General features: G+C 33.1%; 6 protein-coding genes across 6 annotated transcripts; 3 read left to right on the forward strand and 3 right to left on the reverse strand.

Annotated features, from left to right (window-relative positions):
• Nucleotides 1-245: 245 nt before the first annotated feature.
• TBLA0B04450 (YheT family hydrolase) lies at nt 246-1,646 on the reverse strand (the record flags this gene model as incomplete). Its single annotated transcript, XM_004178753.1, has 1 exon — nt 246-1,646. One exon carries the CDS (start codon nt 1,644-1,646, stop codon nt 246-248), a length of 1,401 nt encoding a protein of 466 aa, XP_004178801.1.
• A 939-nt stretch (nt 1,647-2,585) lies between these two features.
• Nucleotides 2,586-4,526, forward strand: NOG1 (putative GTPase NOG1; the record flags this gene model as incomplete). The annotated part of the gene is made up of 1 exon (XM_004178754.1): nt 2,586-4,526. The coding sequence occupies one exon, from the start codon at nt 2,586-2,588 to the stop codon at nt 4,524-4,526; it is 1,941 nt and encodes a 646-aa protein (XP_004178802.1).
• Nucleotides 4,527-5,431: 905 nt separating this feature from the next.
• On the forward strand, nt 5,432-7,258 carry DTR1 (Dtr1p; the record flags this gene model as incomplete). The annotated part of the gene is made up of 1 exon (XM_004178755.1): nt 5,432-7,258. One exon carries the CDS (start codon nt 5,432-5,434, stop codon nt 7,256-7,258), a length of 1,827 nt encoding a protein of 608 aa, XP_004178803.1.
• Nucleotides 7,259-7,459: 201 nt separating this feature from the next.
• TBLA0B04490 (40S ribosomal protein eS6) lies at nt 7,460-8,298 on the reverse strand (the record flags this gene model as incomplete). Its single annotated transcript, XM_004178756.1, has 2 exons — nt 7,460-8,164; nt 8,293-8,298. 2 exons carry the CDS (start codon nt 8,296-8,298, stop codon nt 7,460-7,462), a joined length of 711 nt encoding a protein of 236 aa, XP_004178804.1.
• A 3,147-nt stretch (nt 8,299-11,445) lies between these two features.
• On the reverse strand, nt 11,446-12,393 carry TBLA0B04500 (MADS-box domain-containing protein; the record flags this gene model as incomplete). The annotated part of the gene is made up of 1 exon (XM_004178757.1): nt 11,446-12,393. One exon carries the CDS (start codon nt 12,391-12,393, stop codon nt 11,446-11,448), a length of 948 nt encoding a protein of 315 aa, XP_004178805.1.
• A 1,402-nt stretch (nt 12,394-13,795) lies between these two features.
• TBLA0B04510 (ceramidase) lies at nt 13,796-14,674 on the forward strand (the record flags this gene model as incomplete). The annotated part of the gene is made up of 1 exon (XM_004178758.1): nt 13,796-14,674. The coding sequence occupies one exon, from the start codon at nt 13,796-13,798 to the stop codon at nt 14,672-14,674; it is 879 nt and encodes a 292-aa protein (XP_004178806.1).
• Between the last annotated feature and the right edge of the window lie 383 nt (nt 14,675-15,057).

The raw sequence follows: 15,057 nt of genomic DNA on the forward strand, positions 1-15,057 counted from the left end.
ATTATCATATACGGACATTTAATAAGGATAATAATAAATATATCAGAATACTTAAATATTAAAGACGAATAATGAGATGATGTAACTTTGTATATGTGTGTATATATGTATAGGTATTAAAAAATAAATATATAATTTTTTTAATGGAATAAAAGTGCCTAGCAAATAGAAAATAATGTTGAATTGAAATGGAAAAAAAATAGGGGAATGAACATACAGATTTGATAGAGAAAAGTGAAATCCGATTACAAAACTAATTCATCAAATTTGTAAAAGAATTGAGCCACTTGTTTTGTCATCCAAGAATCATAGTTACTATCTAAATAGGCCAAATGGCCACCCAGATCAGTTTCACACAATAGAATGTTTGGATTCATTTTAGATTCAATTGGGATACTCTCCAACCCAATAATTGGATCATCAGTGGAGTTGATTACCAATGTTGGGGTCTTTATATTTTCCAAATTATTTCTTGGACTTGCCTCTCTATAATATTCTAATGCGGAGTTGAACCCTAAAGATGGAGCAGTAAACATTCCATCAAATTCAATAGTGGAAGTTAATGTTTTTGCCTTTTTTACATTAGATTTTGTACAAGTGTAAAATATTGGGTTTTCTGGAGTTGGTTTACATTCGGGTTCATAGCCTTCTGGAACTTCTAATTCACCCATGTTGACTTTAACTAATCTTGTTAAGAACTGAGTAATGGCTTTTGAAAATAATTTATTGGACCAGAAATCTTGCTTTAACTTCAAACAAGATGATACTAAATCCCATGGACCTGAGACGGTACAAGCAGCATTTAACGCAGTATTTTCACCTCTCATACCTAAATAGTTACCCAATTGAGCAGCCCCAAAGGAAAACCCAACTGCATAAATCTTTCTATTTGGATATTGTAATTTTTGTGTTTTAATAAATTCTTCCATATCTTGAATATGTAGAGCAGAATATAATTTCTTGTTGGAGATCTTGGAACGAGCACAACCACGAGCATTTAAGACGCAAACTTGGAATTTATTACCGTTATTAATAGATGAAATTTCTTGGGCCAAAGATCTAATAATAGGTTCGTGAGATCCACCAGCAACACCATGAATAATAATTACTAGAGGCTTCTTAAATTCTGAAGGGTCATCATGAATTAAATCCAATTCCTCTTTTTTCAAGAATCTTGTTCTAGGGTGTAAACGAGGCCAATCAGCTGGGTGAGTTTCTTGTCTATCAGTTTCAAATTTATCAGTATCAAACTTCATACCACCATTACTAGTCTCAGTTATATTATATTGTTTCTGCCAGTGTTTAGTCATAACCCAATCAATAGTAGCAATCCCATCATCTGAAAAATTCTTGATTTCTCTACCATAGAAAACATTGAATTTTGAAGAAAAATCAGCAGATGCTAAATACATAGTTTGTAAGATACCTGTAAATAGGAAAGGGTTTAATTTAAAATTGGAACCATTTCTCAATGTAGGAATATTATCCGAAACAAATTGATGGAATTGTAAAGTACCTTTCGAATCCTTTAAATTCAGGGCAGTAGTTCCATCTTGTGAAATGATATGTTTCACTGTACCATTATAGCCCCAATTGAAAGGGTTAATCATGGGAATACTCATGGTTCCTAAACCTTGTCTATCCATTATGCCTGCCACTAATAATTTACAGTTTGGTTTGTATGTAACTTTTGAAGGAAGAAAAAAGAATAATAAAAAGAGCAAGATTCATATACTCATGTTTATATACAGCTAGCAAGATCAATTAATTAATATCTGTCCATTGGATGAAAAACTCCTTCTGTATTGGGTCATCACACTTAGTATATATTTTCGCTTAGTAACTCAATCATGACTAACTGAAGCTAATTTAGCAATAATACAATATATCATGATAATATTAATGCATATATTTCATGAATAAATGGTGTAAGAAAGGAAATTACTGTTATCCAGATTCGACACAAACTCTTAGGTAAAAAAAAAGTTTAATATTGTGGCAAAGCCTTGAATTAAAATATTTCATAGGACTATTATATAGACAATATCTTTATAAGATAGAATTCTTTATAAGAATATACTGATATGGAAATTTGTATGTTAAATATGGAAACTCCGCGGAAAGAAGGCAATTAGATTTCGGGGTTAAGATATTGATCGGCTTTTATAAAATTATAGCCGGAGTTCCTGAAAATTAATTTCGGCTTTAAGGTGTAATTGCGAAACCAAAAATAGTCATGTGAAATTCACATGACTTTCATCACGTGATTGGAATTTGTTGAATCACTTGTTACGGAGTAAAATTTGTAAAAAAAAAAGAAAAAAGAAAAAAATTATTTGGTTTTCTCTTTTTTTTTTTTCCAAATGATATCCGATGGGGAAATCACTGAAAATTTTCGATGAGCTGCGAAAGGATGAAAATTGATGAGCTACTAAGTAAATTGAAAATTAATATAATGTTTAATAAAAATGCAACTAGGTCTTGAAGAATTTAAACTATTTCTATTTTACTTTGTTTTATTTATATTTAAAAAAAAATTTTTTTCTTTCATTTTAGCAGAACTATCAACATCCAATAGTATAGAAATGCAATTATCTTGGAAAGATATCCCAACCGTGGCTCCTGCCAATGACCTATTGGATATTGTTCTTAATAGAACTCAAAGAAAAACTCCAACTGTTATCAGACCTGGTTTCAAGATCACTAGAATTAGAGCATTTTATATGCGTAAAGTGAAATTCACTTCTGAAGGTTTTATTGAAAAATTCGATGATATATTAAAGGGTTTCCCAAACATTAACGATGTCCATCCTTTCCACAGAGATTTGATGGATACTTTATATGAAAAGAATCATTATAAGATTTCTTTGGCTGCTATTTCAAGAGCCAAGACTTTAGTGGAACAAGTCTCTAGAGATTATGTTAGATTATTGAAATTCGGTCAATCTTTATTTCAATGTAAACAATTGAAGAGAGCTGCTCTTGGTAGAATGGCTACTATTGTTAAGAAATTGAAAGATCCTTTGTTATATTTGGAACAAGTCCGTCAACATTTAGGTAGATTGCCATCTATTGATCCAAACACAAGAACTTTGTTGATTTGTGGTTATCCAAACGTTGGTAAATCATCTTTCTTGAGATGTATTACAAAGGCTGATGTGGAAGTTCAACCTTATGCTTTCACCACAAAATCCTTATACGTTGGTCATTTCGATTATAAATATTTACGTTTCCAAGCCATTGATACTCCAGGTATATTGGATAGACCTACTGAAGAAATGAATAACATTGAAATGCAATCTATTTATGCCATTGCTCATTTAAGATCTTGTGTCTTATATTTCATGGATCTTTCAGAACAGTGTGGTTTCACTGTTGAAGCTCAAGTTAAGTTATTCCATTCCATTAAACCTTTATTTGCTAATAAATCTGTCATGGTTGTTATTAACAAGACTGATATCATTAGACCAGAAGATTTAGATGAAGAACGTGCTCAATTATTAGATAGTGTTAGAAACACTTCTGGTGTTGAAATCATGACTACTTCTTGTCAATTGGAAGAAAATATTATGGATGTTAGAAATAAAGCTTGTGAAAAATTATTAGCATCAAGAATTGAAAACAAATTGAAATCTCAAGCCAGAATTAACAACGTCTTGAACAAAATTCATGTTTCTACTCCACAACAAAGAGATGATGTCAAGAGAACACCTTTCATTCCAGAAGAATTTAAGAATCTAAAGAAATATGATCTAGAGGATCCAAATAGAAGAAAATTGGCTAAAGATATTGAAATTGAAAACGGTGGTGCTGGTGTTTTCAACATCAATTTGAAAGATAAATATCTATTGGAAGATGATGATTGGAAGAATGATATCATGCCAGAAATTATGGATGGTAAGAATGTTTACGATTTCTTAGACCCAGATATCGCTGCCAAATTACAAGCATTAGAAGAAGAAGAAGAAAGATTAGAATCTGAAGGTTTCTATAACTCTGATGAAGAAGAAAATTTCGAAGGTCTTGACCACGAAGAAATTGAAGATGTTAAAGATAAGGCTCAATGGATTAGAGATAGACAAAAGAAAATGATTCTTGAAGCAAGAAATAGAAAATCTTTGAAGAATAAAGCTATCATGCCTCGTTCTAAATTAACTAAATCTTACGGTGAAATGGAAAAACATATGGCTACTCTAGGTCACGACTTGACCTCTTTACAAGATAAACAAAGAGTGGCTGCAGAAAAGAGTAGATATCAAGAAGCTGGTGTCGATGTTGTCTTTGGTGCTCAAGATTCCATGTCTGCTTCTAACGAAAATGGTGGTAAGCTAAGACAATCTGATAGATTATTGGACGGTGTTGCTGATGGTACTATGAGATCAAAGGCTGAAAGAATGGCTAAACTACAAAGAAGAGAAAGAAATAGAATGGCTAGAGCTGGTGAAGCTGATAGGCATGCTACCGCTTCCTTACCAAAACATTTGTTCAGTGGTAAGCGTGGTAACGGTAAGACTGATTTCCGTTAGTTCTTATTTGAATATTATCATCAGTTGTTTCAACATAAATTGAGTCTTGCATAGGAGAATCGTTATTTTACTTTTTTACCATTATTTTTGATTGATTCAAATACATTCTCTATTCCAATTAATTTTGTCTTTTTTTATATGTGATTCCTTCTTTGAGAAACTTGATATATCATTATCTTTGTTTGTATTCTACACAATCACATCTGTATATTACCTTACTATATTTTTTTCTCCATCTCGTTTCAATATTTTATAATCATTATATAATATATTGCACGACATACACAAAATAATTTATGTTAATACATTTTTATATATTATAATTCATCAAACATTTTAGCGTAATATTTTTATTGGAAGATAAAGTGAAGGTATAATATTACATAAATTCTAGTATACTTTCTTTATTCAACCAAGAATTCTCATAAACAGAAAAAAAAAAAAGGAAAAAAAAACTCCGGTAAACAACATTCTCGGACTTTGAAATTCTCCTATTCTCCACTTTTAGCGCTGAAAAAATAGTATGGCGTTAAATTCCCTTATAAGGAAGGTTATAGGGGTTTAGCACCTGATAATAATAACACAAATATTATTATTATTCTTGTAATAATTACTGTCAATTATCCTTAAAAATTATATTTTAATAAAAATAAAAATAATGGGCAAGACTTTACAATTGGTGTTAGGAACAATATACGACAATTATCTTTAATACAGATAGTCGTAGCAATATTGTTTAACCCCTCTTATAATTGATTCAAGGAAGTTTGTTGAATTTATTATCATATAAAGAGTTTTTGATCTAGTTATTCTATGCCTTTAAATAATTTTACCTTTTAGTGATCATTATTGATTTTACACAAAAAATTAAAAAGCAAAACACATAATTATAATCGTTAATAAAAATGTCTAGTCAAGATTCAGAAGATCGAAAAGAATTTATATTTAAACAAGGTGAAGGACGTCGATATCATTCTGTTCTAATCGATTCATCAGTTGAAGAACAAAGAAATTTAGGTCATTATACTTCTAATCCATCTGCTAAAAATGAAGAGAATTCTGATTGCAGTCCAATTAGAAATACTCCAAGAATACAAGAAAGTATAAATCAAACTAGTACAGAAACAGAGAGACTATTAGATGGATCGAATTCGAAAATTAGTACTAAGATTGAAATTGAAAATAAGTTGAGTAATGAATTTGCTTATTCCACAGAAACAGAAATTGAAAAGCAAAGTGTGCCAGAACAAGCTGTTCCGATAACAGAGGAGATTCCTTATACAAAGTTTACAAAAGCTCAACAGTTTGTTATCTTTTGTATAATTGTTTATATTGGATTTCTGGGACCAATGTGCGGTAATATTTATATTCCTGCATTACCTATATTGCAAGAAGAATTCCAAGTAACAACAACCACAATAAATGGTACCGTTTCAATATTCATGGGTTTATTTGCATTTATGCCATTAGTATGGGGGATGTTCGCAGATTTTGGTGGTCGAAAATTCTTATATATCATATCACTTTTCATCTTTACAGTAGCAAATATTTTACTTGCAAGTTTACCAGCAAATATTATAGCCTTATACCTGGTAAGAGTTCTACAAGTAGTTGGGGCAAGTGCTGCAATCTCATTGGGGACTGGTACAGTAGCTGATATTTCACCACCAAAACATAGAGGCAAATCAGTGGCTCTATTCATGCTTGGTCCCAACATGGGTCCAATTATTGCACCTATTATTGCTGGATTGATCTTAATGAACAGTAACCAATGGAGGTGGCTATTTGGATTTTCTGCTATTTGTACAGGTGTAGCTCTAATGATTGTGATTGTGATATTGCCAGAAACGTTAAGATGTATTGTAGGAAATAATGATCCAAAATGGAGTCGTTCTCAGAGAGGAACATCGCAATATAATGAATCCAAGGAGAAATTTGAAGGTGATAGAGAAGAAATTAGAGAAATTGAATCGCTGAATGATCCTCGTTGGAATTTATGTTCTAATTTAGGTATTCAAAAGCCAGTATCTGATGATGAGCAATTTAAACAACTATACCCCAAACCTCCTAAACCAACATTGAAACAATATGGGAAACTTTTCATATATCCACCAATCACATTAGTTAGTACGAGTATAGCATTTTTATTTTCTAGTTATTATGGATTCAGTGTTACGTTTGCTCATTTTTTAAAAGAAGATTATAATTATGGTATGTTGCAAATTGGTGGAGCCTATAGTTGTCCAGGTATTTGTATGATTTTAGGATCTCAAAGTGGTGGGTGGTTATCTGATAATTTAAGGAAAAGATGGTTAAAAAAAAATGAAGGCCAGAATTTCCCAATTGAAAGACGATTGGTCTTACAATTTATTGGTATTGTATTATCAATCATTGGAAGTATTGGATATGGATGGTCAATTAAGAAACATTATCATATAGCCATTGTATTAATGTTTTCAGGATTTCTAGCATTTGGTTTAACGTGGTGTAATAACACTACAATGACCTATTTAACTGAATTAATTCCAAGGAGAGTATCCGGAGTTATTGCAGTCTGTAGTTTCTTTAGAAATGTGGGAGCCGCTGTTAGTGCAGCTATTTCAATGAAATTAGTTGATAAGATCGGAGTTGAATGGACATTTACATATTTTGGAGTTTGCAATCTAATTCCATTATTCATTTTAATTGTTTTAATATATATGGGTAGGAAATGGAAACCAATCGAAAGTTAAAATATTTTTAGGAAAGTTTTTATTGTTTTAATAGGATATAAATTATTATTTTTTTTCACTTTATTATTATATATTCAAATTTAAAAAAAGATATATATATATAAAATTATGGAGTATACAAATCGAAGAGTTGAAAGAAATAAATAAATATAAGATTTTTTCTTGTTATTTTTTTTTTAAATTCGTTATATTTTAATTTATTTAAGCCTTCAAAGAAGAAGCTCTTCTCTTTCTGTTTTCAGCCTTTTCAGCCTTCTTTTCAGCTAATCTCTTAGCCAATAATTGAGCGTATTCAGCAGCAGCTTCTCTTTGAGCTTGAGCGTTCTTAACCTTCAAAGCTCTTTGATATCTCTTTCTTTGTAATTTTTGAGGAGTGATTAATCTTTGAATCTTTGGAGCTTTAGTGTAGGTTTTGTCACCCTTGGTGATTTCTCTTCTAATAACGAAGTCACGGACATCATCTTCCTTGGTTAAACCGAAGAATTTTCTAATGTTGTTGGCTCTCTTAGGACCTAATCTCTTTGGAACAGTGGAATCAGTAATACCTTCGATTTCTTCATCACCCTTCTTGGTGATAACCAAAGATAAGACAGCCATGTCTGGACCGACAATGGCACCTCTGACAGACTTTCTCTTTCTTTCACCAGTTCTTCTAGCTCTGTAACAAGAAACATCCTTGGTTAATAATAATTTAACTCTGGTTGGTAGTAAGACACCTTGTTTCATTGGGAAACCTTGTTTATCGTTACCACCTGAAATCTTGAAAGTGTAACCTTTGAATTCTTCACCAACGGCTTCACCATCGACTTCTTGGCCGACTCTCTTGTCGTAGAAGACACGAATACGGTGTTCATCATCAATTTCGATGGTTTTTTGAGTACCATTAATTGGGTAAGAGATGTTCAACTAATAAAAAAAGGGAATTAATTATATCATTTAATTTCAATGATAATAACGGTTGTTTGTTAGTAAAAATAAACTTTGTTTAAATTGTGATAACGTATGGGATCATTAAGAATTAAATATGGACATACCTTCATTATTGCACACTGTCGATTTGGTCGTTTGAAGAGATGTTTTAAAAATATTCAAAATATTTAAAATGATGATTTTTTTTATTCTAATTGATTATATTGTATTGTCTATTGCACATGATACAGTTTCACGCTGGTTGAGATTGATGGCTAGAGAGGAGGGTGTAGGAGGGTTTAGGAGGAAGTGAAATTTCTCAAAGATGAGGTGAGACAAAAAAAAATCCGAAATGGCAACGCGATTTGGAATGAAAAATTTGCGAAAAGAAAAAGCAATATTTTGTGGTGTTCGGATGTGCAGGGAATATTTTGTGAGTAAGAAATTTCAAATTTGTATATGCCGTGAAAATTGAAGAATGTGAAGAATAAAAAAGTAATAAGGAATCATGTAAATAAAAGCTAAAAGTTATGTCTAACTTGTTATTATAATTTCTTTTTCTATAGGATCTATCTATATCTTCATGCACTAGTACTACTATATTATCAATTATTTTAGACTAATTCGTAAATGTATTAATATATTTATTTTCGAACTACACCAACCATCTTGGAAGAATCTATACATGTTATATTGAAGGGCAGTAAGGGGAATAATATAGAAGAATGGCTTACTTATTATGTTTTGTAATAGGATATCTTTACTCCTATCTTGTTCCATTATTAAAAAATTTTTATCTTCAATAAGTAAGGTGAGCTTTACTAGATAATTTGGTAAACTCTAGACAATATATTCGCTTTGTCCTAACAATTCCCAGATTGATTATCAAATAACTCTTGAAGATATTGGTTAGTACTTCTTTTTGGTTAGTTTTACAAAGTACAAATGGTTCTATAGATCAATTTCCTGTAAATTTATATACTCTAATAATATTCTTGATGTATTTAAATAGAAATAATAATCTCAAAATATAACTACTATATCATTATGTATCACCAATGGCTTCTTAAGATTATTTGATATAAATATAAAACAAGTATCTTTTTGATCAAAAAGAATTTTTTTTTCTCCAAAACACGTAACAGTACTTATTCATACTAAACTATTTATATTTGAAGGGTGTAAAGAATGCATTTAATCAATTGTATCAAAAGCTAATGGGCTTCTAAATTACTAACAATTCTGAAAAAGGTTACCCAGTGCCAAGCCTCTGATCAGAATTTATATGAAGGTAAGGATAGTGATATCTTTACGTATATACTTGTTGAACATTTTTATAGATGAAACCTAAAAAAGTACTTTCTGACTTTAAATGTGAAACAGTCATTTCGGTATTTTAAATAGATCAATTCATACACTGCCTAGCCGTTCTATCATCACTAGGTATCTGCACTAGATCACTGATATTTAGCCGAACTAGAGATATAAACTGTGTGACGGAACGTATAACAGAAACCCAAGATATTATGTATTCTTCGGTTACACTTCATGCTAGAAATTTTCCCCAATTGCAAAATCTCCTAGCTTTGGATGAAGTTGTTCAAACTCATAACTTTGTCAATCGTGAACAAACTACCATTGGACTTGTGTTTAGGAGTAGTGATAGTTGGCTATATACTCACCAATCATTTTGCTTTTCACTGCTCTAATAGTTCTAATCTGCTATAATATTAAACTCTCCATCTTCTTCTATTTTAGAATAATAACAGCTATTATAAATTGAATTCAAAAAAAAAAAAAATGCCACATCTCTGGGAATAAGGAATTCTGTCACTGTAACGAAATGACCCTAAGAATATTACCTGGTAACTTTTACTGCCAAAATTTCCCAGTCTATACCAATTTTGTGTACTAATTCCAGATCTATGAATGATCTCGTTGACCTTTTGATGATTTTGAATAATTCTTCAATCTGTGAAGATAGGTTGTGTACCATATTTGTGCAGAAGAAAGTTCTTTTTTCATTTGCCTCCTTCTTCATCTTCCTTGAATAATATTATTCAAAAGACTCTAAATTGTAAATAAAGGCAAAAATTACTTTTGATATGCTATTAATTATTATACCAAGGAAGGAAAGTATATGCTTATGATCCTTCATCTCAATTATACCTCCATTGAAATGTCATCATGATCAGTTAAAAAAGTTGAGCTGTACACAAGAATTATCTCTTTCCAGGTGGCAGATACCTAAACTATAGGCCCATAATTTCATTTGAATAGTAAATTGAACAATATTGACACATTTATCAATTGGAAAACATCTGTTATAGTAAATCTTTTTTTAGATTAGTACAAATAATGTCTTTTAAAACAAAGAGAAAAAAAAAGATATGACGACGTTTCTGTTATACAAGGTCATACGTACAACCCCCTTTCAAATAAGCATTTCATACGTCATTTACCTTTCATTTATATAGGTACTTGTTATTGAAAGAGAACAAGTTTTCTTTAGTTTGACGTAACCCCAAAAATAGAATACTAAATCTGGCAGTGATGTTTTCATAAAGAACAATTTTTTTTTCACAAATAAATGATTACAAAGAAATAGGATTATATGACACGAAGTTCAACTTAACACTTTAATTTTCAAAATTAATGATTAAACTACGTCTACCTCTGTTTGTACCGAAAAAGAGAGAGAGAGAGAGAGAGAGAGGAGGTAACTGGATCAAGAAGGATCAAAAATCCACATTTTCTTGACTTTAACCATTTCAAAACAAATTCATAAGAAAAAAGATTCACATGATAAGATGTTGTTGATTTTTTTTTATAATTATTAACAACAGTAAATGAAAAGCGAGATAAATGTTTTATTTTTAAAAACAAAGTATATTAGTAATAGATATTAAGCAAATAGTATATTAGTTGTAGTTAGACTAATGCTAGAACGTTCTATATAAGACGATCATATGAGCAAAAGAAGTTTGTGCAGAAAAGGATAAAATGGATGAATATAGAGTATTATAAACGTAAAAATCTATAGCAGAAGCAATAGCAGCAGCAAAGGCAAAGGCAAAAGCAAACGTAAAAGCAAACTTAAAAGCAAACGTAAAAGCAAGTAAAAGTAGAAAGAGAGTATAAATTAGTAAGATCAAACTAGCAAAGATTAATAAAGTTCAAAGTTCAAAGTTTAAAAGTTAAAAGAGAATCAAAAGAGGGAGAAGACAGAGGAGGAGGAGGAGAGAGCCAGTTCACGTAGCGAAAATCGAAAATCACAACTAGTAATACTGAATATCAGTATAATTCTGATATTGAAGAGTATCCGTGTTCATATCATAATGTGTTTGTTGTTGAGGAGGAATTACGTTATCGAGGTTTTGAGGGATAAAATTGGCTTGCAAATAGGACTGATAGATATCAGAGAATAAGAAATTATTCTGTTGAGGATCTGATGGTGGTGGAGGTTGTGGTGGTGCCATGGCCAATTTTTGAGAACGGATTTGAGGAATTGGTGATTGGGAATGAGAAGTGGGCTGTGTTGATGTCAAAGGTATTTGAGAGTATTGGATTTCGTCAGTATAATGGTCGGATGAAGAAGACGAAGAGGACGGCGAGAGGGAAGGCGAGGACGAAAACGTCGAGGAGAATTCTATTTTCACAGGGGCAGAAAGGGCCTTGACCATGGGTGGGACCGCTGCTGTTGTTTCCACTACTTCTCCTTCTTCTTCCTCCCCTTCTTCTTCCTCCCCTTCTTCTTCCTCCCCTTCTTCTTCTTCATACTCCACTTCCCCCAAAACCATGCCATCTGTACGGGCTCTTTTCGTTGGAGAAGGTTCTTCTGTTTGCAACGATCTCTTTAACGAATCAATGGCATCATCTTGTTTGAATGCAAAATTCCGTCTATCACGAGTAGCACGTTGTGGTGGGACAGCCCGATCCAAGACACAACGGTTACGTTTTAAATTAGAGGAGAAATCAGCAGGGTTTTTAATTGTATGAGCAAAACTTTTATCTTCACGAAGATGTTTGTGCAAATCGTCCAAATCCACAGTCGAGAACTCATAAAACGTCTTGTTAGGCCCCACAATAACTACAGCAACATCAACGTTACATAACACAGCCAAATCATGGGCCTTTTTAAATAACCCAGCTTTACGTTTGAAAAAAGTGATAGATTTAGCTCTTTCGTCGGCGATGGGGCGGATTTCTATTCTGCGTCTGCCCATTGTTTATGAAAAATTGAATCGAAGGTATGTTGGGTGGTGGTGTTTTTATTTTTTTTTTTTTTAAAAGTTTAAAATCTACTTGGTAAGTACTCCGTACTGTACGGAGATGTCTATGTACTACGGAGATATAATAGCGATCGATGATGTAATTGAATTGTTCTTATAGCAACGAACAAATCCTCTCCATTGATGTACAATTAACATTTAAACCTTATTTATATATATATATATATCGAAAGAGATTTAGAAAAAATAAAAAAAAGAAACAACAGAAAAAGAAAGCAGAGAGTAATTACGGAGTAGATATTATTGGTGGAGAAATGATTGCCGAGAAATATAGATTTCTATAGTAATAAGATTAGAAATAGCTCCCGCCGCACTATTTAATTTTGCGGAGCACGAATTCCGTGATACTACGATCTGATCTAAGATCCACAGTGGACGATGACGTGCCTATTTGCTTATCGCAAAATCTCGATAGTGAATTTTTCGAACTCCGGGAGTTGAAGTGCGGGGACTACCAAAAATGGAAAGGCGGGGAGCGCGGGGAGGACGGATTAGGAGGGGTCGTTGTCTCACCATATCTGGACAGTGGTGTTGCTTTTTCAGGCAACTGCAATTTCTGGTTCAGGCACATGATTACTTGTTTAGGCAATTGTCTAGCCAGTTTAGGCAACACCCAAGTTTCGCCGGGATCCCGCTGTGTGGACCAATAGGGAAGGAGGGAAAAAGAGGGTTTCTCCGTATGTTTCTCCGTTAGGCAAGACGGGTTCTTCCAATAGGACACGGTATTCCCCTATTGGGCATGCACGGGTTAAATTCTCGGAAAAGCTCGGAGCACGTTTCAGGTTATCTCGGCGGGGTGTTTTTTCCGCAGGACCCTTGAAATAGGAACTGCGGGGGATAATCCGCGCCAGGAACAACCTCGGGAAGGCCACAGAGAATATCGTAGGGGTCGGCTGCCACGTGGCGCCGGAACCGGGAAACGGAAACGGAATTGCGGGCCGAGAACGGGCCAAGTGCTCAGCTCCGAGCTCCGAGATCCGAGATCTGAGATCTACAGGCACTTCGGTAAATCTCGGAACAGATCGGATCGGAGTTCCCGATCCATTCCGGTCTTTTTCTGAAATCAAAGTTTTCTTGCATTCTTGCCTAGCCGAAACATGTCAATGTACTGTTGAAATCTTTTAGTCTCAATACAAACTCTGTATAAGAATAGAAATACTATGGCACCACTTGGCGTCGTTATTGCCTACCCCTTATCGTAACCACAAGAAATATTATACTACAAGAAGTTGCATTCGCATTCGCATTCGCAGTCGCAGTCGCAGTCGCACTCTCATTACCACTAGCACTAGCACTAGTACACTTTTTGTTTACATTTTTTGTCCCTTCAAACTGTATGCTATCTGTTCCTTATCCAGACCCGGCTACTCGGCAATTGGGTTACTGGGGTCCAGTCTCTTCTACCATTGATTGGTGTGAACAAAACTACGTGGTCTCAAAATATATCGCAGAATGGTCAAACACTCTATCTAATCTAGCATATCTCTTTGTTTCGTTGCATTTGATCAGATCTGCATTCAAACTACACTTGGAATCAAGATTCATCATAATGTCCCTAGGCTTCGCCCTAGTGGGTATAGGGTCTTGGTGGTTCCATATGACTTTGTTATACCACTATCAACTATTGGATGAATTGCCTATGATTTATGCCACTGCAATCCCTACTTGGTCCATGGTTTCGGAATTATTGATTGCCAAGAATAAACGAAGCTCCATTTCTCCACGTTTTATTGAAATTTCATTAGCATTATTTCTTACTTTTCTTATCGTGGCATTAACGTATATCTATTTGGTCTTCAAAACTCCCATAATTCATCAATTTGTTTATGCGTTGTTAAATGCATCCGTAGTATTCACTTCCAATTATTTAACGTATTATCATGTCCCACGCTATCTACGCTACCCACTATACAGATGTATGATCCTGGGTACCATCCTTTTCGCAATAGGTTTTATTTGCTGGAACTTGGATATTCACTTGTGTCCTCTTTGGATCTACTATCGTACTGTATACCTCAATCTCCCTTGGGGGACATTCTTGGAATTTCATGCCTGGTGGCATATCTTTACCGCCGTTGGTGTATATTACTACGTGATTTTCTTACAATATCTCAGATCATTGACTCATTCGAAAAATGCTACTTTGATTTGGAGGTATTCCTTCATACCTGATTTAGTTCCATGGAAGGCCGAATTAAAAGAGAAGGATATTTAAAACGTCCTGTTTACATAGATGTTACATATTTTAGTTGTTTTTTTTTTAGACAACAATAATGAAAATGTTATGATAGGAAGAAATTAAAAAAAAGAGGACATTATAATAAATATTGAATCATACCAAATGATAATTCTACACACTTTGCATATATGACCCCCTGTATATGGACAAAAAAGGCTTGAAATGTTGTTTATATAAAGATGGAAGTAAAAACCCCCAATGATCAAGACAAACAGCTTTTTTTTTTAAGACTTTTATATTTCAAATATATATTTATTCATATTTAACATCACCATTGTTAAACTGTTTGAACCACCCTTGTCTTCAAATTGCAAGTATCAATTAAGTTTGATAGTCCCCACTATAACGGATACTATTAT

Source organism: Henningerozyma blattae, chromosome 2 (genome assembly GCF_000315915.1).
Source record: "Henningerozyma blattae CBS 6284 chromosome 2, complete genome".
Lineage (NCBI taxonomy): Eukaryota > Fungi > Ascomycota > Saccharomycetes > Saccharomycetales > Saccharomycetaceae > Henningerozyma > Henningerozyma blattae.